The sequence below is a fragment of the Zasmidium cellare genome (genome assembly GCF_010093935.1).
Source record: "Zasmidium cellare ATCC 36951 unplaced genomic scaffold M409scaffold_33, whole genome shotgun sequence".
NCBI classification, from domain to species: Eukaryota; Fungi; Ascomycota; class Dothideomycetes; order Mycosphaerellales; family Mycosphaerellaceae; genus Zasmidium; species Zasmidium cellare.
This window is the reverse complement of record NW_022986977.1, coordinates 318,492-338,909: the sequence shown is the minus strand read 5'-3', so window position 1 is coordinate 338,909 and position 20,418 is coordinate 318,492. Positions and strand designations below refer to the sequence as shown.

Genomic DNA, 20,418 nt, shown 5'->3' with positions numbered 1-20,418 from the left:
TCGATTCGTAGCCATGTCGGCGATTCTATGCCTGCTTGGACCAATGGACCACAATGCAGGGCCGCTTAGAATACTCGCTCGCCTCACACGGCAGCTGGAGAAGGTGGTATAAGAACACTCTTCCTTCCACGGCTCCCCTGACCTTTCCCTCTTCCCCATTTACCACCCCACACCATTGACCTACAACATGGCACCAGCACCAACAGCACACTTCGCCGATGGCAACCAGAGTGGCGACTTCCACCGCAACTACCACGACGATAGGAACACCTCGTCCGAAGAGACCATCTACGCGACCAGCAATGGCGTCCCCATGGCTCACCCGTATGAGGCCCAAAGAGTTGGAGACAACGGACCTCTGCTGCTGCAGGACTTCCACTTGATCGACTTGCTCTCGCATTTCGATCGTGAGAGGATACCCGAGCGTGTCGTCCACGCGAAGGGCGGTGGCGCCCATGGCTATTACCAGACTACCGACCCGTTGGACGATCTGTGTCTGGCGGATATGTTCCAAGCTGGAAAGAAGTGCCCAGTTACAGTGCGATTCTCCACCGTCGGTGGTGAATCGGGCTCCCACGACTGCGCTCGTGACCCTCGAGGCTTCTCAGTCAAGTTCAGGACCGAAGAAGGCAACTGGGATATGGTGGCCAACAACACTCCAGTCTTCTTCCTCCGCGATCCCGCCAAGTTTCCACACTTCATTCACACGCAAAAGAGAGACCCTGCAACGCATCTCACCCACGCCGACGATTCGACCATGTTCTGGGACTACCTCAGCCAAAATCCAGAATCAGTGCACCAGGTCATGATCCTGATGGGTGACCGAGGCATTCCTGATGGTTGGCGCAAGATGCATGGTTACAGCGGCCACACTGTCAAGCTCATCAACAAGAAGGGTGAGTGGGTGTATGCCCAGATGCACATGAAGAGCAAGCAGGGCACCGGCTTCATCACTCAAGAAGATTCCGCCAACTACTCGCCCGACTACGCACAAAAGGACCTGTACTACGCCATCGAAAAGGGCGAGTACCCTGGTTGGGATGTCATGTTCCAGACCATGACACCAAAGGAGGCCGAAGAGGTCTGGCAAAAGCAAGGCATCAACATTTTTGACCTCACGCATGTGTGGCCTCAGAAGCAATTTCCGCTCCGCAAGGTCGGCGAGTTCTTCTTGAACGAGAATGTGCAAAACTACTTTGCTGAGATCGAGCAAGTGGCGTTCAGTCCTTCCCATTTGGTTCCAGGCATCGAGCCCTCCGCAGACCCTGTTCTCCAGTCAAGACTGTTCTCATACCCAGACACGCACCGTCACCGTGTGGGCACCAACTACCAACAGCTGCCTGTCAACGCTCCGCGCACGGCACACCGCATTGGCAACTTCCAGCGAGATGGACCAATGGCGTTCAACAACCAAGGCTCTCGACCAGCATACTTGAGCTCAATCCAGCCTATCCAATTTAACAAGCGATCTGTGGATCTTGACAAGACACACGGGCAGTTTGTCGGCGATGCTGTGACGTTCTTGTCAGAAATCCGACCGGAAGACTTCAATGCACCTCGAGCCCTGTGGGAGAACGTTTGGGATGAGGATGCAAAGTCACGATTCATCAACAATGTCTCCGGCCACATGCAGAACTGCCACAAGGAGGAAATCATCAAGAGGCAGATCGCCATCTTCCGCGAAGTGTCCAACGACATTGCCACACGGCTTGAGAAGGCTACGGGTGTCAAGGGATACGATGGTATTGCCAACCTTCGGTTCAATGGTTCGCACAATGGCATGGCTAAGGATGCAAGCCTTCGTGCTGCGAACAACTTGGAGGACAAGACGAATAGGTCTGCCAACAATGGTGCTCCAGTTGCTGGTCAGCACCAGAAGGTGTATTAATCTTGACGAGGTTCTGAAATTTGTATATCAGTCGTGGCATAATGACGAAACGTCTTCATCTCTAAGCGGCTTTACCAGCTCTGTACTGCGTTTTATTCGCGACACGCACATGTGAGAACTTGTCTTGCTGGTCAACAGTCAGTCTTCGCCGTCGGCTTTTCCGGTTTAATGTGCATCACCGCGACACTAGAAGGGATGAAATAGATTGAGTCTCATCAGCGCAGCCTCTCCTCCGGCCCCAGGTACATCGAACTGTACGGACATGCTCGCTGGAAAGAGATGTTGCACGAGCGAATCAACAGGCGCCAAGTCAAACGCCTCAAGCGCCTCACCGCGTCCAGGTCCATGATTGTCGAACCGACTGCCAAGACGTTGCAGCAGCAGCCATGCAGACGGATGACCTCGACCTTCCATCATGCCGTTGCAACACGTGGTGCAGCGTACCACCTCGTCCGCGGAGCCTAAAAGCATATAGCGATGGATCCTTCTCAGGATGCAGAACCTCGCGGAGACGTACCAAAGCCGGCGCCGCTGCTTTTTGTGGACGTCGGAACCAGTGGGAAGCAGCGCAGTAAACAGTCGAGGGCGCATGTTGCTCGTGTGAATCGACAAAGGCAGAGGGATGAGAGGTTGAAGTCTGAAGGGGCTATCAGGGGTTATTCTTCGAAGTTATCCTCCGAAACCTCTTTCAACAAGTCCAAGACAAGGCTACCAAACCCAGATTCAAGGCTTTCCATCAGGCAAAAGAGTGACAAAGCCCGACCGACAACCGCCAGTCGACGATGGAACTCCGCTCCAACAATCCCTCAGCTCTCGCGGACTCCATCCCCTGTCTTTGGCGCGCTCAAAGTCGGATCCTTCGATCTCGAACAGTCACATCACGCCGCAGATATCGCTGACTACTGCTTCAACAAAGTGATGAACAGCTGGCTGGATCCCGGGCTCAAGCCCACATGGTTCGCGGCCTTCTTCGAGCACCCGCTCGTCTTCCACTGCCTGAGCTACTCCTGCGGCATCTTGCAGGATGTGTCGAGCGGACGGCCAGTGCAGCAAGCCCGACTGGTCCATCGCCTCAAGACGATCCAGCTTGTGAATCAGCAGCTGGGGAACATTGACAACGTCGATCCGGAACCCATCCTCTTGGCCATCACCACGCTGTGGAGGATCAATACCGACCAGATGGGTGGCGTGCGTGCAGCCCCCTTGATCTTCACGCCTCACAGGCGAAGTGCCAGTTGGGTGGCTCTGTTTGGGAAGTTGGGCGGTGACGATACTCACTCCCGAGCGATGGTCGAGCTCGTGAATCGCGTGGGTGGAATGAGCAACTTCACCACCCTGCCTTCGTTGCAGGAGACTCTGGCGTTGGGAGATGTGCTACACTCCAGCGCCAATGCTTCAAAGCCGCTTTTCCCAAGCATATGGGATGCCCAGGTCTTCGTCAAAGTGCTGAAGCCATCTCTGCAAACCCTCGCCGGAGACGTGGAAGGCCGCGGTTTCGTCAATCAGGTCCCTGGTGGTCTCCCAGCTGATGCGCTTGCAACGTTCGAAAGGCTGAGTCTGGTTGACAAACTTCTCGACGATTTCTCGGCCAAAAGCGTGAGCCTCTCAAACGACATCATCCTGGCTACCCTGGGAGACGCTGTGCAGCACGAGCTTCTCTCGCTACCATCATGGCCCTCTCTGAATGAGGACGATCGCCACGGGTGCTACCTGGCGACGTACGAAGTCTGCCGCATCACAGCCATCCTCTACTCAAACTCAGTCATCTTCCCAATGGCACCTGACGCATCCTGGCTAGAGAAACTCCTCAAGCAGCTCCGCCTCGTGCTCGAGACGTCGAACATGTCGATGTGGGATGACGATACGCTGCCCATGCTGGTGTGGTCGTTGTTCATAGCCGGAATGGCGGCGTTCTGGACGCGACATCGGTCTTTCTTTGTTACCCATCTGAGATCGACACTCGTGTTGGCGGGAGTCTCGTCGTTGGAGGCTGTCAAGGCGATGATTCGGGTGTTTCTCTGGAGAGATGATGCTTGTGGGCATGGGGCGGATATGCTTTGGGATCTGGTACGGTGGAAGGAGATCACGAGTTGATTGATGGGTTTGGATTTGCGATCTAATTTATGGTCACGACGTCCAGGCTGAGATGCTCCCTGCAAGGCTCAACCGGCCATCCTCGCCTCTTCCCCAAGTGACCGAAACATTTCGAAGCCCCACCGCTGCCGTCCAACGAGGTTGTCTGATTGAGCCAACCGTCAAATCAATCCACCTTATCCAACCATTCCTCAACCTTCTACCTGAGCTGCTCGCGCTGCGCCGCCGATTTCAACCCGCTAGTACTGCCACCCGCAAAAAGCAGTCGCAAGAACCGCGCTCGATTCCTCTGAATCAGTCCGAGCTCCCACGAATCCATAGCCTTCATCTGCCGCAGGGCCTCTCCGAGCATCTCGGGCGCCTGCTCGATGATGCGCCGAGCTTGCTGGAAGTGCAGATTGTGGCGAAGGAAAGGGAGATCGCCATCGAATCCTCTACCCACGCCACCGGGTTGCGTACGCTCGGTATGGGGTTGTCCTACTCGTTCCAGCGTTGCGGTGCCGTCAGGATGCATCTCTGTTCCTGCCCTCCTGCGACGTCCTGGTCTTGGTCTGTTCTGGGCATTTGGCTTGGCTTCGGATTTAGATCGTGTTGGGGGACGAGATGTATCGGGGTTCGCTGGTGCTCTGCTTGATGTAGGGGCTGCGTTACGTTGTGGTTCAGGGAGAGTGGGCTGTATGCCGTGCTCGATCTGCCTAACGAACCGTCCTTGGGTATCTCTTGCAGAGGTCTGGCCACGCCTAGACGTGCCCACTCCTTTAGATTCTGGCTTTGCGATTTTTACTGAGCGGTGTTTGCCCATGATTGTGGTAGTGCAGCTTGTTTTCGCGGTACTCAGATGATGTGAAAGGAATGAAGTTGTATTTCTTCAAGGTACCGAGGAACCACGTGGTTCAGACTTAGACAGTAGATCTATTTATTCTAGCAACATATTGAAGTGTTATGTGTAGTGACACACTAGGCGTCACTCGCCGACATTCACTCGCTGCTCACGCACGTGTGACTTGCTAGCGTCTACCAGAATTTCGGTGCTTCAGGCAGTCATTCGAAGGCGACAGATGTTTTTTTTCTAGGATTGATACAAGCTTTCCATGTATTCGTTACTGAAAAAAGAGCAGCAAAGGGAAGAAATAAATCATAAGGTCAGAGGAGAAGTTGACTCAAGTCATGCTTATTTAACCCATTGCTCATACTCAATGGCCGTCCATAATCCATGAGCTAGACTGATGAGCAGCTTGTCATTTCCCATTCATCACCTCCCTTCGCCCCTCCAGGCTCTTTAGAATTCCCAGTTGATCTTGATCAATCGATCCGCTTCGAGACCTCTCCGCGCGGTTCAGTCAACAACCGCCTGGTCTCTTCTGGAAATTCCCAACCTAGCTGGAGTAGCTGCGGGTTCTCAAGCGCAGCCTCGAGAGTCTGTCGTTGGTTTCTTACGTTCTCACGAAGCTGCTGGAAGGCGACGTTATTGCGCAAAGAGTCAAGGTCGAGAGAGTCTGCTGTAGCCTGGACAGGGTCTGAGCGTCCAGCAGTGCTATGGCCACCGGTGTCGTTTGTTTGTGCTGGCCGGACTTGCGTGGAAGGGTGGTGGTCCCTGTCGAGAAGATCAACATACCCCTTCTTCTTCGGCGGCAGGTCTACCAGCTCCCGAGCTTCGTCTTCAGTCACGTCGACGTAGACAAGAGGACCATCCGTCGACAGATCAGCATATTCTCGGGATTCTTGACCACGAGGCTTGGTGCGGTCCCTCGAGACTGACGGAGGTGCTTGTGCTGTATGCTGACTTTCAGATGCGACTGTGGCCCTTGGGATCATCGAGGAAAGATTCTGCTGAATCTGCGTGTTGACCACGACGCGAGTACCATTTCCACCCCGTGCGTTGCTCTTCTTTGCACTCGTCCGTCCGGTGCGCGATTGTCGGTGCCGACCTGCGATGCCTTGTGCCGGACCGCCAGTCCTCTCGCCACGGCGTCGACCCGTGATAAAGGATGGACCAGGAGCTGGGTTGAGATTGCTGACCGGCCGAATGCCTGACCTGGATTGCGAAGCAGAACCGTGGGATCCATGGACTTCGTCTCCTTGGTCTGTGGCAGCATCCAGCGTATCAGGGCCAGTCAAGTCGATGACGATGGGTTGGTCGACCCGCCTCGTTCGTTTCTCGCTGGAGTTGTTTTCTCGCACATCTTTCGTAGGCTTTTGGATGCGCTTGAAAGGGCCATAGACGGCTCTTTGCTTAGGCTCGCGGCGTGCACCTTCGTCCAAATCACTTTCGGCTTTTCTCTTGGCCATGCTGATGGATGCTCTGCTCGGTTGTGTTGATCGACTTGCTTGAGTTTCTTCAGGAAGTCTTTCTTTTCTGAATCGAATGTAGAAATCAAGAAAGAGGTGTGATGGAGCCGGGAAGATGGAGCTTTAAAAAGGAGGGCGCCATGTGTCGTGTCACTTATTTCCGAAGAGAGTGAATGGTATCGTTCGTGAATGAATGTGAATGAGAAGCGACATACCTTGTATCTCTTCACGCGAGTCACTAGATGCGTATTGGAGACTTAGTGGAGTCGAATCGGAGATGTCTTCTCGTAGGATCCTTCATCTTGGGATACATCCATTCGTCGTGCTGCGTGTCGAATTGCTAGTTGAGCTTCTTGTCGGCCGGCAGACCATTCTGCTCTTCCTCCGTTAACTCTACCTTGAGGACATCCTTGAGTACCTTGACCCTTTCCTCCTCCGTCTTTAGCTCCTGTGGCTCATCGCGTTTCCCACCGACAGTCTTCCGCACTACGTTGTTGAAAAGCGTGACGTCTCCAACAACAGCCTCTTTCTCATCGTCCACCAACAGCTTCGTGCAGATGAGAGAGTAGGTGAAGAAGACCGACGGGTTGTTGGACGTAAAAAAAGACATCATCTCGTAGTCCTGCGGGAGAAATTCGGTCTCCGTGAAGCAGTAGGTAGGAATCCATTTGTCTTTGCCCGGTACGTCCGGCACGAGACACTGATCGAAGCACCAAAGCTTTGGCGCATCATCGCCTCGTCCATAAGTCTCTGGGATCGGCCTCGACTGAAGTCGAATCTTCCTCGGTGCAACAGCAACGCCTTCCCAACCATCCTCTAAGGGATAAACGATAGCAGGCCCCATCGATCCCATGCCCACGTCGACAATGTAACGTTGGTTTTCGAGCTTCACCAAATTCAGCATATGATTCCAGCCGTCATATGTGTCTCCGAACTGCTCCCTCGTCTCCGCATTTGGATTCCACATTCTGCTCACGCGGCCTGCACAGTTCCTTACATCATATCCTAAGCTTCGAAGCACAGTTCCAAAGAAGCCATTGTTCTCCATGCAGCGACCGCCTCTTCCATGTTTTATCCCTCGCACGACAAACTTATCAAACAGAACGTTCATGTTCAGTGATATGGTCTTGTGAGCGGAGTAGTGAAGTTCGAGGTTCTCAAAGGGTATGTTGGCTACGTGATATCTGTGCAGGGCCTTGAGTAGAGGCAGTCCATGCTCTTTCGTCTCGGCAAGGGACGCATCGTTGATGATTGGCGATTTACGGAACTGCTCTGGAAGATTGATGCGTGCAAAGTATTGTTGCAATTGCTCGTGGCTGTATCGTGGGCGGTTCTTGAGATCGAGAGGGACGGAGGTTTGGGCTGGGACAGCTGGTGAGGTCTTGTGAGCCATTGTGAGTTAATGTCTTTCCAGGTGTTTGGCGAATATGGTCTTCGTATTATGTATGAGGAGATCGGCAGCTTGATATGTCCGAACTTGCCAATCTCGTTAACTGTAGCGTAGCGGAGTAGATAGCCGAATGACCTGGGAGGGCCACCCACAATAAGTACTCAGGTGGAGAGCTAGTACACGCGAGCTCCGTTGTCCATTATCCATCATATCTGGCAGGCATGGACGGCAGCATTTGCCAATCATGGTCATCAGTCTGGTCTGACATGCCACGTCTGCGGCTGAATTCAGCTGGAAGACGAATCGCGAACCCTATGCTGTGAGAATGCTGATGGATGGTTGCAGGACTGTAGGCTACTGCGAGTGACTTTACAGGAAACGCGAGGTCATGTGCATACCAGCGCCTAGGTTACTGCATCCTGCTGAAGACCTACGTGAGATCACCCAACGCACCACAAAGTCCATGTAATCGCCAATGCAGGTACAAGGTTGATTCGCGATGACTGTGCCATTCGCTTCCAGTCATCGGTCGCTTCGATAGCTCACTCAGCGAGGCATGACAAAGCTTCCTCCCGTCGATAAAAAGTTGCCAAAGCGAGGGTAAGAGTGTAAGTAGGGGATTTGGTAACGAGGGACTGTCTAGGCTGGCTCGAAAGATGAAGTTCAAACCTAGCCGCACGCACGGGCCTGGCCATGTTGTCTGCCTCAGGCATCAATCCATTGCCTCGAAGTGTGAGTTCGTCCAGTAATGAAGTGACAGGATGAGCATTCCTCACGTCAACTTCACAATCAGGGCTGTTGTGGGTGCTGTGCCGTCACGGCTATGTAAACTTATATGTCGTCGCTCGACCAGTTGAGCCAGTAGCGCCTGATAGTCGCAACATATGCCTGCGTTGGCGAGTCCTTCCAGATGCCTCGAATTGAAGGGCTGTACAGCTTGGTCTGGCGAGAATCGGCATCTCTAGTCATGATGAGATGTACTGTCTTGGTCAACTATGCTTTCAACGACGCCCAGAATTGATGCGAGCGCTATCCAGAAGGTCCGCAAGCGTCTCCAGGTCGTCTTTATCTACTCAAGATCTTTCTGCAATCTCTGGACGTAGGTCAACTTATCTAAAGCAAAGTACTCATTCACCTGCTCGTCGAGGCGTCCATCTAAAGCCGCTAACTTTGTTCTCGCTTGGAGAGATCGTTCGCAATCCTTTCTAGCCGGCTTCTCAATACTTTAGCTGTTGATCTTAGTCGAAGACACCCTGGGAAGACTTAAGAAAGTCTTCGTACTCTTCTACGAGGTTGTTGGTTGACAGGGAGAGGCGCTTTGTATCTACCACGAAGGCTTAAGTAGGAAGCCTCTGAACGAGAATGAGCGCGCAAGAGCCTAGCAGTAAGGAGAAGCATGAAGTACTCAATTAGACTTAATAAAATTGTGTGCACCAACTTTTTCAAAAACTTATTTGGAAGAGGTTGTGCAGGCCGATTTTCTGCTGCGGTCGTCGTATGACGTCAAATTTCGACAGGGGCAGAAAGACAGGGGCTGGAAAGCAGATTCAAGCAGTTCTACATCTTCTCTTTTTCGCAAACCTGAGTAATCGTCAATTTGACGCTGAACTCAAGCGCAGAATGGCTGCCAACTATCATCTGAAGCCTCTGTACCTCTTTCAAGAAGACCGACTACAGCTCGAAAGAACATGACAAGATGTGGCGACCAGCTATCGAAGTCTTGGACGGCGGTTCTTCGCGAAAACGAAGTGAGGTGTAAATGACCTCAGAACTCCATAACGTGCCCCAGTGCAAGTGTGGCACTTGGTGGGTGGCGAGCAGAAGATCAACGCGATGTTGTCATGTCTTGATGCTCGCGACCAGGCTCGGGTTCATCAAAACCACGCTTTTGGCTAAAAGCTCCCCAAGTCTCTCGAGATAACCACCCAAAGCCTTCATCTGACATTTGACGAGGACAAAATGGCGGACCATGTTGAAGAAACAATGCAAACGCAATATATTGGAACGTACCCATATCCCATTGCAATATGGCCGCTGGCTGGTAGCGAAGACGCGCCGAAGGACATCGACATTCTCGACATTCGAAGCAATAAGGAAGAACAAGACTTGGCCTCTGATCTCAAAGACAAACTCCAATTACAAGGGGACGATTACGAACGACGTGGCTTTCCTGCGACTCTACTCGACGCTCAGCAAGAGTTGACGTGTTTAGAAGAAAGGACAGCTGCTGAGACTCGGCTTCTGGAAAATCATGCAGATGATATTGCGATGTCTCTTTTGCCAGGGACAATCATCATTGACATTGGCTTTGGCTCTCTACAACAAACCAAAACGCTCCTCGAGGCATTCGAGTCACATCACAAAATCGTGGACTACTACGCTGTTGGTGAGAACTGGGATGGTCTGCAGAGAACACTCAAAAAGCTGGACGCCGGCAGGTTCAATTACGTTCGTTGCCATGGCTTGCTGGGCACTCCTCAGGACGGCCGAACCTGGATTGCCAAATATGAGAACAAGCAGAGACCCGTATGCGTTCTGTCGTTAGGGAGCACAATCAGCAACATAACCCGGGAAGAGACCGATGCGTTCTGGCGTCAGTGGTCGGAACTGTTGACGGTCAACAACAAATTCAACTCCAACAACGCTCGCATTATTGTCGGCCTCGAGAGCGGGAAGGAATCGAGCAGCAATACGAGCGACGGACATGCCAGTGACCGTTCACAAGCCTACGACGAGCAGAATCTTCATCGACTTTTGGTCAACGCGAACGATCAACTCGGTATCAAAGCCTTCGAACCCTCGGAATGGATCATGACCGCAGAGTGGGATCCAGTCAGCAGGCCCTACGCAAACTTCCTTGTGCCTAAGAAGGACGTAACCTTGAAAGACGTCAAGTTGAAGGCGGGCGAAAAGATACTTGTCGCACGCAGTTACAAGTACAGTGACGAGGACACGAAAGAGATGCTGCGAAACAGCAAGTTGAAGGAGCTGCAACGGTATACTGATGAAGATGGACATTATGGTACGTGAATCCAAGAACCCGTACGGACAAGACTGACGATTTCGGATTTATAGGTGTTTATGTTTTGGCGCCGTGTTAACAGCATGGTCTTGATCTCCGAGGATCTCGACCCAGGTCAATTCCCGAGCAGAAGTCTGCTTTCGTCATGGCCACGCAGCTGTACAGAATCCAGCCGCCGATCCCTCTCCACTTGGCGACACTCGAGTACCTTCCTATACACCATGTTCGGGCCGGTTTTGAACACTTTCAGCTCGCTCGTGCTTGGCTTTCCGACTACCCATTTGTATCCTGCGCTGTATGCTTGGCGAAGGATCCCGATGTCCTGAAGGAAGACCTAAATACGCTGGATCCCGCTGTGGCGAACGTACCACAAGTCCTACGGTGTCTGCTCCGCGGATGCTTGCAGCATGGCCTCAAACCTCAGGCAGGCACATAGCTGCAAGCCTCGCAAGTTGCAAGGTTTTGACCAGTACATCCGTACACGAATCCTCTATGGAGTCACGAGGGTGCCGAGCTGAAGATGTAGCAATACTTCAAAAGGATGGTTGACGCAGCCGCTCGAGAGGGATGGGTGTCCTCGTCGCCTCTCAGAACGTTCAGCCTGTAGGACAATATGACTTCTTTAATCACCGCTTTCACTCCAGCGCCTTCCTGCTTTGCGCCGACTTATACGGTTGCTCCAAGTGGCAATGATACCGTCGCCAACTTAACGGCTATCCGTGGCTATGCCACTGAATGCATGCCTTCTCCACCACAGGCGACGGGATATCCGACGATACATGCGGTGAATTGTTTCCCTGGGTACCATCAGGTCGCTGGAAGCCTCGGCCGTGATGAGAGTTCTACGTATGGAACCTGCTGTCCATCGTAAGTGTCGTTTGTTCACATGTCTTTGGGACAATACTGACCTAGCATAAGGGGAATGACGATCCATAGCACAGCGTCCCAAATGTGCTCCAGCATCACCGGGTACAACTCTGTTACCGTCGTCAACGCAACGCAAACATCCGCTGTGCATGCAAACTTCTTAGTCGCACCCGCCATGGTAATGGCATGGAACTCGCAGGACTTGGTTGGATTGACAGCTTCGAGATCGGTGGAGGTCATCCCGTCTCCAACAGGCCAGTCTGTCGAGACTGGGGCCGATCACCTCCCAAAAGCAGACACTGTCCGATACAAAGTCGTCCTAGCCATTTGCGTTGCTATTGGATGTCTCGTCGGTATTGGACTCGTTGCAGCCCTGATTGCGTTTGTCTTGGCCAGGAGAAGACAGCGAATGGCTGCTGCAGCTGCAGCCAAAGATATGCCGCCAGCGTATGAAGCGAGGAGCAGCGAGAGTAGCGAAGAACTTCCAGGGTACTTGGCTGGTGCGAGGGAGGAGAAGTTTGATGTCAAATGACGGCTTTCTTACTGCTGTTGATGATTGAATGGAGTTGACGATGTAGCCAGACGCATAGTATGATGATTGATGCCCCTGTATGTAACCTATTAGCTTTTGTTTATGTCGGCAGAAACGAACGTCGACGACTGTCTCCTTCCGTATCTTCAGACAAGCTGTTGGGAGAACATACAGAAAAGTGCAATGATCAAGATTCCGACCATGCTTGGAATTGTCTCTCGCTTCTCCCCAGAGTGTGGAAGCGGCAAGTGCTCCTCTTCCGGTCGATTTGTCGTATGTTCGTAAGTAGCATTCTTGGAGAGGACATGGTCGATGACGGTGCCACTCCCTTCATGAAAAGTACTCCTTGGCTGGCCTATCGATTTGTACTCTGCCACTGATCGCTGCGTGCCCGTGGAGATGTCAAGTCCTTGAATAGTCCGCTCGAACATCGTCTGCGCGAGTAAGGGCTGATACCACGTCGCTGAATGTCCTGCCTCGTAGATACGCACGAAAGCGAAGTTACCACTTTGCTCGACTTGGCCGTGGACTACGCCGTCTGAGGTGGTGATGTCTTGGTATCCTGCTGAAGAGAATCCAGGAATCTCAAGAGCTGTAGCGACGGCTTCTCCTCCCATCTGAATCAGTCAGCCAACGAACCACTGCAATGGAAAGGAAAGACGAACCCAGTTGACCATGTAATCAGCATCTCCATAATAGAGAGCGACGTTGACTCCACGCCTGTTCAGATCCCGAAGTGCATCCTTGATACCTAACTCTCGAGAATCATCTCCTGTTTCGTCAAATTGACCTTCCACGAAAAAGGAGTAGTCCGTGTACTCGACCTCTGCCCCAAGTGCCCGACGGACCCAATCCTGAGCCAAGAAGTCAACATAAAAGGTTGGCGGGAAGGGATCAGGGTTGAGGTATCGGATGTCCATGTCGTGCCGTCCGGACATACTAGGGGGTATGTCTTGGACTTCACCGCAGAATATTGTTGCCGAGCTGCAGATGTAGTCCGTCTGGAGTGTGTTGCACTCTTTCAGTTGGTCAAGGCATTGTCCAGGCCCGAAGATCCCTTCGCGAAGCTTCTCAGCAGGGGAAGGGTTGATGAGTGAGAGGTCATATGTGTTCCCGGGAGACACGGTGTAGTTGTACCAGGATATAGCGTGGAGAGTTGGATCGATCCATCCATTGCCGACCAATAGACTCGTGAGATTGATAGCATGGGCGCCTTGTAGCTCTCCGGCGGCAATCCTGTCATTCTGCCTCTCAATATATCTGCACTCCATCAGCGATGTCATCATATCACGGGCATTGTGGGACCGTACTGCGCGAAGATAGGACCATAGTGTCCCCCATAGCTCACCGTAGCAATGTTAAGGCCAGATCTTGAATACTGAGGGAAGGCCCCCATCCAGCCTTGCAATGTCTTCCAAAAGGCTGGAGCTGCCGAAGACGTGGAATTTGGAGTGATCGCTTCGTCTTCCAGAGGTTCGGTGTAGGAGAAGCCAACCCCGACGGGCTGGTCTATCAGGAGAAGGTTGGATGCATTACTATGACTATTAGTAGTTCGAATGCACTTTTCACGGCAAGAGATCGCTCACCTCCAAGAATAGGAACGACTGTACAGATTCCCCTCGAAATCAACTCCACAAGGCCCAATCTCCTCCCTACCATCCATGCTAGATCCACCTGGCCCGCCGCTGAGCCAGACAGTGAGAGGCGCTTCTCCAGGATCACGTTCTCGTGCTTCAAACAGCGTGCAGAAGATATGTTGATTGTCCTCGACGTCGACGTAGCCACTGAATGATTTGAGTCCTGATGTGAGCTCGCAGATGCCTTCTGGAACTTCTTTGTAGCGAACGGGGATGTCGAGGTAGCCTTTAGTGTGTTGTAGATCTTCGGCCTTTCGCACGGGTTGGGAATTGGCCGTCGAGGTAGATATCGTCAGGAGAAAGGCATAAGACGCCCATCTTGCGGTGCATTTGTCTGGTGCGAATGCCATGACAGCTGAGGTTGTCTAGATGAGATTCTCAACCGTCCTCCAGACGATGCTGGTCATAGTAGATGAACGACGAGGTCAGACATAGCCCGTGGCTCATAGGTAAGTGATTAGCCTTGTCTAAGTTTCGTTTGGAACGAGAGGATCTGATGTAATGTTTCTGGCAGGACGCGTCTCTTCTTGCCGATTCGGGCAGAATGAAGCCAAAAGAGGACACCGCAGCCGGGGCTGCAACTAATTGAAGGCATTATCTGCCCGAACAAGGACGGCGCAGGATATCCGTGTGATAAGTGCGATTTTCTGAACGTGTGCCATATGAGAGTATGCAATCCCTTGACAAGTGAATGCTAATTATTCTTGACACATACAGGTCTTGGATTCTGTGTCAACTTGTAACTCTCGACCATACTATCGAACTGATCTGGTCGAGCACGTCGTCGATACCCAGGCCAGGGACATAGCGTAGTCTTACTGTGGGTGAACCGGTACAGTATAATTGTACGAAGCAGCTTGCCTAGGCAGCTGTTCCAAGACAGTCTGAGGGCCCGTGAGCCGGAAGCGATACCTCAACTTAGGATCGATGTCCAGCGTCATCTCATAATCGCCAGGGTAGATTACGAGGTCACCGTTCTCATTCGCCCTCGCAATAGATCCGAGGGTGAGCGGCAGTTCGAGAGTCTGCGAAGCACCGGGAGCAATGTCTTGGGCACGAGTGTATGAAGCAAGCCACTTGTTGGGATATGGTTTGGGACCAGCGTTCGACGTCGATAGGAATACGAGGCCGACATAGTCGGACGTTCTTCGACCAGTGTTCTTGACACGCGCTCTGACTGTTGTGAATGGCGAAGCATCTGTCGCTTGCGAGCCGCCTTGGTGCCCACCACCCCAGCCACCATGGTTCCAGTTGGAGCCGGGAAGGCCACGAATATCGTATGAGTTCTTCGGTGGCGCTGCCCATTCGAGGTTGAAGTTGGTATAGTGAAGGCCATATCCGAAAGGCAGGACTGGCTTGCCAGTGTACCACTTGTACGTTCGGCCCGGGTTACTGGAGCTGGGTCTCAAATTCGGATCGAAAATGCTAACTTGATTGACTGGGCAAGGGAGAGTCAGTGAATTTCGCGGAAAAATTGTCTCAAGAACGTACTGTAATCAGCAGGATATTGCGTGGTCGTCAAGCGGCCAGCGGGCGCTTTCTTGCCAGTGAGAACATCCACAACGGCGTAGCCACCATCTTGTCCTGGATATCCAGCCCACAGGATTGAGTTGACGTTCTTGTTTTGCAAGAGCTGGGTATCGTCTACCTGTCCTCCACCGAATTGCACAACAACAAGCGGCTTGCCGAGCTCAGAAAGCTGTTGGATCAAGTCGAGCTCATTGCTGGGCCAGGTGATAGTCTCTCGATCATAGCCCTCAGCTTCAACTGTAGTGTCGATGCCGCCCATGTAGATGATCAAGTCCGAGCCTTGAGCAGCAGAGATAGCTTCAGCGACCCGGGTGGTGTTTGTCGATGTAATGTCCGTACCAATGGCATAGTTGACATTCCTGAATTGGGACTGAGCAGCTTCCAGAGGGCTTTTGAGGTACGGTGCCGTTCCTTGGTAGTTACCTTGCATTTGCGTTGTAGCATTCGCCCATGGTCCTATCAGAGCGACTTTGCGATAGGAAGTCTTCAATGGCAGCAGGCCATCATTTTTGAGCAGTGCCATGCCTTCCCAAGCAGCCTGGTATGCAAGTGATTGCGCACCTTCGGTTCCGACGTCACTCCAAGCAAGCCCATCGTATTGCGGCTGGCCGTCAAAGTAACCCACCGTGAAGAGGGCTTGGTAGAGGCGTCCTAAAGACTTATCGAGTGTCTCCTCAGTCGTCCATTTGTTCGCGATGGACTCGTTAAGATTCAAGTAGGTCGTACCACAGTCAACATCAGTGCCTGCGTTCAGCGCGACTGCCGAGGCCGCCGAAGCGCTGTCGACGAAATGATGATTGGCGAAAATGTCGCTGACTGCATCGCAATCCGAGGTGACATAGTGGTACGGCTGGTCAAAGTTGAAGCCCTCGCGCAACACGGTCTGCAGTAGGTACTCGCTGGCACAGGATGGGACGCCATCGACAGCATTGTAGGAACACCTGGTCGATGTCAGCGATACGAAGTCGGAGTTACATGTTTGGGGACAAACATGATGCTGCCTGCCCCAGCATCTCGAACACATGTCTTAAATGGCTGGAAATAGTACTCGCCAAGATCCTGCTGGGTTGGATTGTAGTTCTGTCCATTCCTGTTAGTTTCCACGTCGTAGACAGCATAGTGCTTGCAAGTAGCGATGATCTGCTTTGAAGACCCGGTCATGCCGCCCTGAAGGCCAGGAATGAGGTTGTTGACGTAGTTCTGCATGTGAAATGAGTCTTCGCTGGCCACTTCTAACCCACGACCCCAACGAGGATCCAAGAAAGTATTGATGTTGGGAGTCCAAAAGTCGAGTCCCGACTGCTCATAGTTGGCAAACGCGCGAGCCTCTTTGCCAATGATGGATGCCACTTGTTTGATCAAAGGATCGTCGAATGCTGCGCCCATTAGAATAGGGTTAGGGAAGCTCGTCGCGTAGCTGAAGTCCGACCCATTTGGTTGATTGAACGTGACACCAGGGCTACCAGCCACTCCGTGAAGTGCTTCACTCCACCACTCATATGGTGGTAGGCCAATCCTCGAGGCACCAGCCGCAGCATCGACCACGTTCGCTATCTTCTCTTCCAGAGTGAGCGATTTGAGCAAAGCAGCCACACGGGCGGAAATGGAGAGCGACTTGTCGCAGGCTCTTTGAGAGCAAAATGGATTAGTCAGGCACACAGGCTGTCGGTGCTGGTTCTGAGGGCCGGCATTTGGGTTCGGGTTCTGGATCTGATACAGGTTCATGCTGCATGCTGTCTCAGTCTCTGGGCATGCAAATTATCCCATTCAGCTCACAAATATGACTCTCCGCATTTCTGTGACGGGTCTCCGGGGCAGGTTGAAGAGCATGCGCTCTCATCGGTCTTGTTGGCAGCCGGGTTGATGTTGTACCCACAAAAGCATTGTCTAGCATGATAAGCTTGGAGATTGAATGATCTATAGTGATGATATAACTTACACGGTGTACTCGACTGCACTGTAGTTGTACCCAAGGTTGCCACAGTAGTTTGCACACCACTGCGGACTGTTGGTGGAAGAACTGGTCATTCTGCCATTCAGGGTTCGAGTTGTAGCATCAGTGTAGCAGCCTAGATATGTGGTGCTCGCGTTGTACTGAGTGCCATTTTGTCCAGTGCACTTGAAGCCATCGGCGTTGACGCGAGGGGCCAACAGGAGCCCGAGGCCAAAAGCAACTGTCCAAATTTTTTGCATGATGTTCAGGACAGCAGGCTGTCGCACAAGAAATGTTGAACTTCTCTGAGCCTGTATTTTCCCACCATCATATACTTGCGACTGGAATTCCAAACAGGCTGAATTCGAGAACGAGCTTCTTACAAAATATGGATTCAAGGTACGGTGTCTTCGACCATGCACCGGCCACCGTAGAGAGGCCTGCAGCGTGGAAAATGTTTGGTGATCAAGTTGGCGATCAACAGCAAAGTCTCAGCACGGTATTTAGGCAAAAGTGCCAGAGCTGCATACCGTTCAGCGGAAACGACACGAGGTCGTATTTGCTTTGCGGGGATGTTCAATAATGGTGTCGTACTCTGGCGATCCGTCCAGAATCAGACAATGCGTGGGGAACCTCATCTTTAATGGTGTGAGGGTCGCTCTTCCTCGGCATGGCATGTGGAGATATGCCGAGTATGCAGATGTATCTTTTTCTGCTGCTCAGTCCGGGCACTCTCAAAGGCCACGATACGGCCGGATGATGAACAATCGTCGACTGGTGGCTCATCTGCAGTTCGATGACATGAACTCGTAAGGCTTGAGTTGGCATCGATCAAAATGGTCGATCCGTGACCATAGCAAGTGGCGGTAGTGGAAGAGATGGAGACGAGGTCGAAGTGATGTTGACGTGGCTGCCCTTCCCAAGCTACTGGAGCGGGTAGTCCCGCTTGACTTTGATTAGGATTCAACGGCAATTTAATGAGGCCCTGGCAAAACCCTGCACTTCCGCCGCCATTCGCGTCTCCTCATCTTGATCACCAACCACCATCATGTGTGCGAGCAATGGCCGATCCGAATCAGCTTCATGCATGCAGGCGGTGCCGTACGAGGAAGCAAAAATGCGATAAGCTTGTTCCTCGATGCTCCGGCTGCCAGAAGTCCAACATCGAATGTGTCTTCCTGGATCCCACGACAGGAGAAGAGCACTCACGCCAGTACGCGTTTCCCTTCCCTGATTCTGAGTCCGCTAGATTCGAACATCCTGTACAGGTCCATTGCCGACTTAGAAAGGCTCGAGATCGAGCTTCGAACAGCTGTAGAAGATGGCTCACGGCCGTCGGAGACAGCAGAACCGCATACACCGATTAAAGAGCCACCTCAGCCTTCCAATGAATCTTACATCGGCGAAGGAAGCGGTATTAATGTCATTGAGTCTATATTCTCAAACCCTCGTTTCCAGCCTCAACTTCTGAAGCATCTGCTCGCTCGCCCGAGGATTCAGCAACCGCAGGTCGCACCCGCAGCACTTCCATCTGTTGAGACTGCTCGGTTCTTGTTCACGACATAGTAAGGAAATGCAAAGCAAGGGGTGCCTTGGGCTGACTTGTTATAGCTTGCACGAATCCCATGTCCAAAAGCCTTTCTTCATGGAAAGCGAGGTGGTCTCCCTTCTCGAGAGGATCTACTCGAATGCGGACCCACGCGAGAACACGGCAGAAGATCTGTTCAACTTCTATCTAATATGTGCAACATCTGCTGTTCCCCTACGTCGTCGTGGTCACATACAGGAACATCCGTATAGCTTCTTCCTTGCTGCCAGATCCTACGCAGACGCGGTCAATCTACTGTTGGGTATACCAGCAGTACAAAGCTTACTACTGCTTGCTCGATTTGGCGTCTACTTTCACACAGGTACGCGATTTTCATCGCTAATCTATGATTTTTCCTGCTTCTGACAATATGCAGGTGCCTCGACGTGGGAAATTGGCCGTGTCTGCATGTCGATTTGCGTCAGCTTGGAGTTACATCTCAATCCTATTCAACCGACGTCAGCTATAGAAGAGCAAAGGCGACGAAGAGTGTTCTGGGAATCGTATGTTCTTGACCGTCACACCTCCATGATACTTGGAAGACCTTTCGCCATTGCCGACGAAGATGTCGAAGTGCATCTACCTGCGGAGCTTTCGGATGGTGAAGTAAATGTCAGGCTTCCAGGCACCCTGGACATGCACCATCAACCGTCTGAACATCTGCCCTCACCCATGGATGTCTTCATCTGCTTCGTGAAGCTGCGACAAATCACATCTCGAATCCATACCACATTCTTCTCCAAAGCCAAGAAACCTATATCTGTCCCTTCGACCGCAAAGCAGCTCTGGGAGCTCGGCAATCTTTATGGGAAGTTTCAAGAGCTTCTTGACGAGCTGACTGAATGGCGCAAGACAATACCTTCGTTCTTTCAGCCAGACTCGCTGTATCAGCGACCTCAGTGGTACGAGTTTCTCTGCGAGAAAGAGAGACTTTTCCTCGTCCGAGCTATGATCAACGCCGCTTCCACGAACAACAAAAGTCCACCGAAAGACCTGTGTCGGATCTGCTGCGCATCTGCTACTGGCGTTATATCTCTATACGCTGAGATGTACTGGGCAAGGCAAATCAATTGCACGCGGCACTATTTCCAGATACTTCTCACTGCTGGTCTATTGCTCGCATACTTTACTTCTGGAAGCGCCCCAAATGCCAGGAAACAGGCCACGCCCGACAAGCAAAGTACATTGCAAACACTCGCGACTTGCAGTAGGATCCTGCACGGTCTGGCTGCGGAGATGCTCTATGCTCGACCTTATGCTACGGTTTTCGACCTGATATGCGAGACCGCATTTCCGGGCTGGAAATCTCAGACTGATTCCGCAACGGTCTCCACTATTGCACGAACGCAGATCAATGGCCAAGAGAACTCAATTCAACCATCTGCTTCAGGCCTTGAGAGTACGTTTACGCTCGAGGCCTCAGACTACAACCCATGGATCAACTATGGCGATGGATTGGAGCTGAACGACTTCTCATATCCCGATTCACTACCTTCTGACTGGACCTACTCTCCTGGACAGATGTTTGCAGATGTGGAAGCTTACGTCAATCAATTTGCGACTGGTGATTTCTCTACGGATGCCTTGCTCGATCCGACGTCGTGGAATGTCCAACCCGACATGCCCAACGGCTTTGGCTGAGTCGACA

The 20,418-nt window shown here is 52.2% G+C and overlaps 10 protein-coding genes across 10 annotated transcripts; 5 read left to right on the top strand and 5 right to left on the bottom strand.

Annotated features, from left to right (window-relative positions):
- Positions 1-187: 187 nt before the first annotated feature.
- Positions 188-1,888, top strand: M409DRAFT_26785 (uncharacterized protein; the record flags this gene model as incomplete). The annotated part of the gene is made up of 1 exon (XM_033808269.1): positions 188-1,888. One exon carries the CDS (start codon positions 188-190, stop codon positions 1,886-1,888), a length of 1,701 nt encoding a protein of 566 aa, XP_033663821.1.
- A 477-nt stretch (positions 1,889-2,365) lies between these two features.
- M409DRAFT_26784 (uncharacterized protein) lies at positions 2,366-3,982 on the top strand (the record flags this gene model as incomplete). The annotated part of the gene is made up of 1 exon (XM_033808268.1): positions 2,366-3,982. One exon carries the CDS (start codon positions 2,366-2,368, stop codon positions 3,980-3,982), a length of 1,617 nt encoding a protein of 538 aa, XP_033663820.1.
- Positions 3,983-4,181: 199 nt separating this feature from the next.
- On the bottom strand, positions 4,182-4,784 carry M409DRAFT_26783 (uncharacterized protein; the record flags this gene model as incomplete). The annotated part of the gene is made up of 1 exon (XM_033808267.1): positions 4,182-4,784. The coding sequence occupies one exon, from the start codon at positions 4,782-4,784 to the stop codon at positions 4,182-4,184; it is 603 nt and encodes a 200-aa protein (XP_033663819.1).
- Positions 4,785-5,284: 500 nt separating this feature from the next.
- M409DRAFT_26782 (uncharacterized protein) lies at positions 5,285-6,271 on the bottom strand (the record flags this gene model as incomplete). Its single annotated transcript, XM_033808266.1, has 1 exon — positions 5,285-6,271. One exon carries the CDS (start codon positions 6,269-6,271, stop codon positions 5,285-5,287), a length of 987 nt encoding a protein of 328 aa, XP_033663818.1.
- Positions 6,272-6,611: 340 nt separating this feature from the next.
- On the bottom strand, positions 6,612-7,664 carry M409DRAFT_57974 (uncharacterized protein; the record flags this gene model as incomplete). The annotated part of the gene is made up of 1 exon (XM_033813782.1): positions 6,612-7,664. One exon carries the CDS (start codon positions 7,662-7,664, stop codon positions 6,612-6,614), a length of 1,053 nt encoding a protein of 350 aa, XP_033663817.1.
- Positions 7,665-9,620: 1,956 nt separating this feature from the next.
- M409DRAFT_26780 (uncharacterized protein) lies at positions 9,621-10,762 on the top strand (the record flags this gene model as incomplete). The annotated part of the gene is made up of 2 exons (XM_033808265.1): positions 9,621-10,683; positions 10,737-10,762. The coding sequence occupies 2 exons, from the start codon at positions 9,621-9,623 to the stop codon at positions 10,760-10,762; spliced, it is 1,089 nt and encodes a 362-aa protein (XP_033663816.1).
- Positions 10,763-11,296: 534 nt separating this feature from the next.
- On the top strand, positions 11,297-12,082 carry M409DRAFT_26779 (uncharacterized protein; the record flags this gene model as incomplete). Its single annotated transcript, XM_033808264.1, has 2 exons — positions 11,297-11,550; positions 11,602-12,082. The coding sequence occupies 2 exons, from the start codon at positions 11,297-11,299 to the stop codon at positions 12,080-12,082; spliced, it is 735 nt and encodes a 244-aa protein (XP_033663815.1).
- A 146-nt stretch (positions 12,083-12,228) lies between these two features.
- On the bottom strand, positions 12,229-14,069 carry M409DRAFT_68878 (uncharacterized protein; the record flags this gene model as incomplete). The annotated part of the gene is made up of 4 exons (XM_033818028.1): positions 12,229-12,699; positions 12,748-13,342; positions 13,393-13,617; positions 13,669-14,069. The coding sequence occupies 4 exons, from the start codon at positions 14,067-14,069 to the stop codon at positions 12,229-12,231; spliced, it is 1,692 nt and encodes a 563-aa protein (XP_033663814.1).
- A 465-nt stretch (positions 14,070-14,534) lies between these two features.
- On the bottom strand, positions 14,535-17,442 carry M409DRAFT_68877 (glycoside hydrolase family 3 protein; the record flags this gene model as incomplete). The annotated part of the gene is made up of 5 exons (XM_033818027.1): positions 14,535-15,157; positions 15,211-16,190; positions 16,241-16,975; positions 17,026-17,136; positions 17,189-17,442. The coding sequence occupies 5 exons, from the start codon at positions 17,440-17,442 to the stop codon at positions 14,535-14,537; spliced, it is 2,703 nt and encodes a 900-aa protein (XP_033663813.1).
- Positions 17,443-18,265: 823 nt separating this feature from the next.
- On the top strand, positions 18,266-20,411 carry M409DRAFT_26776 (uncharacterized protein; the record flags this gene model as incomplete). The annotated part of the gene is made up of 3 exons (XM_033808263.1): positions 18,266-18,747; positions 18,794-19,092; positions 19,147-20,411. 3 exons carry the CDS (start codon positions 18,266-18,268, stop codon positions 20,409-20,411), a joined length of 2,046 nt encoding a protein of 681 aa, XP_033663812.1.
- Between the last annotated feature and the right edge of the window lie 7 nt (positions 20,412-20,418).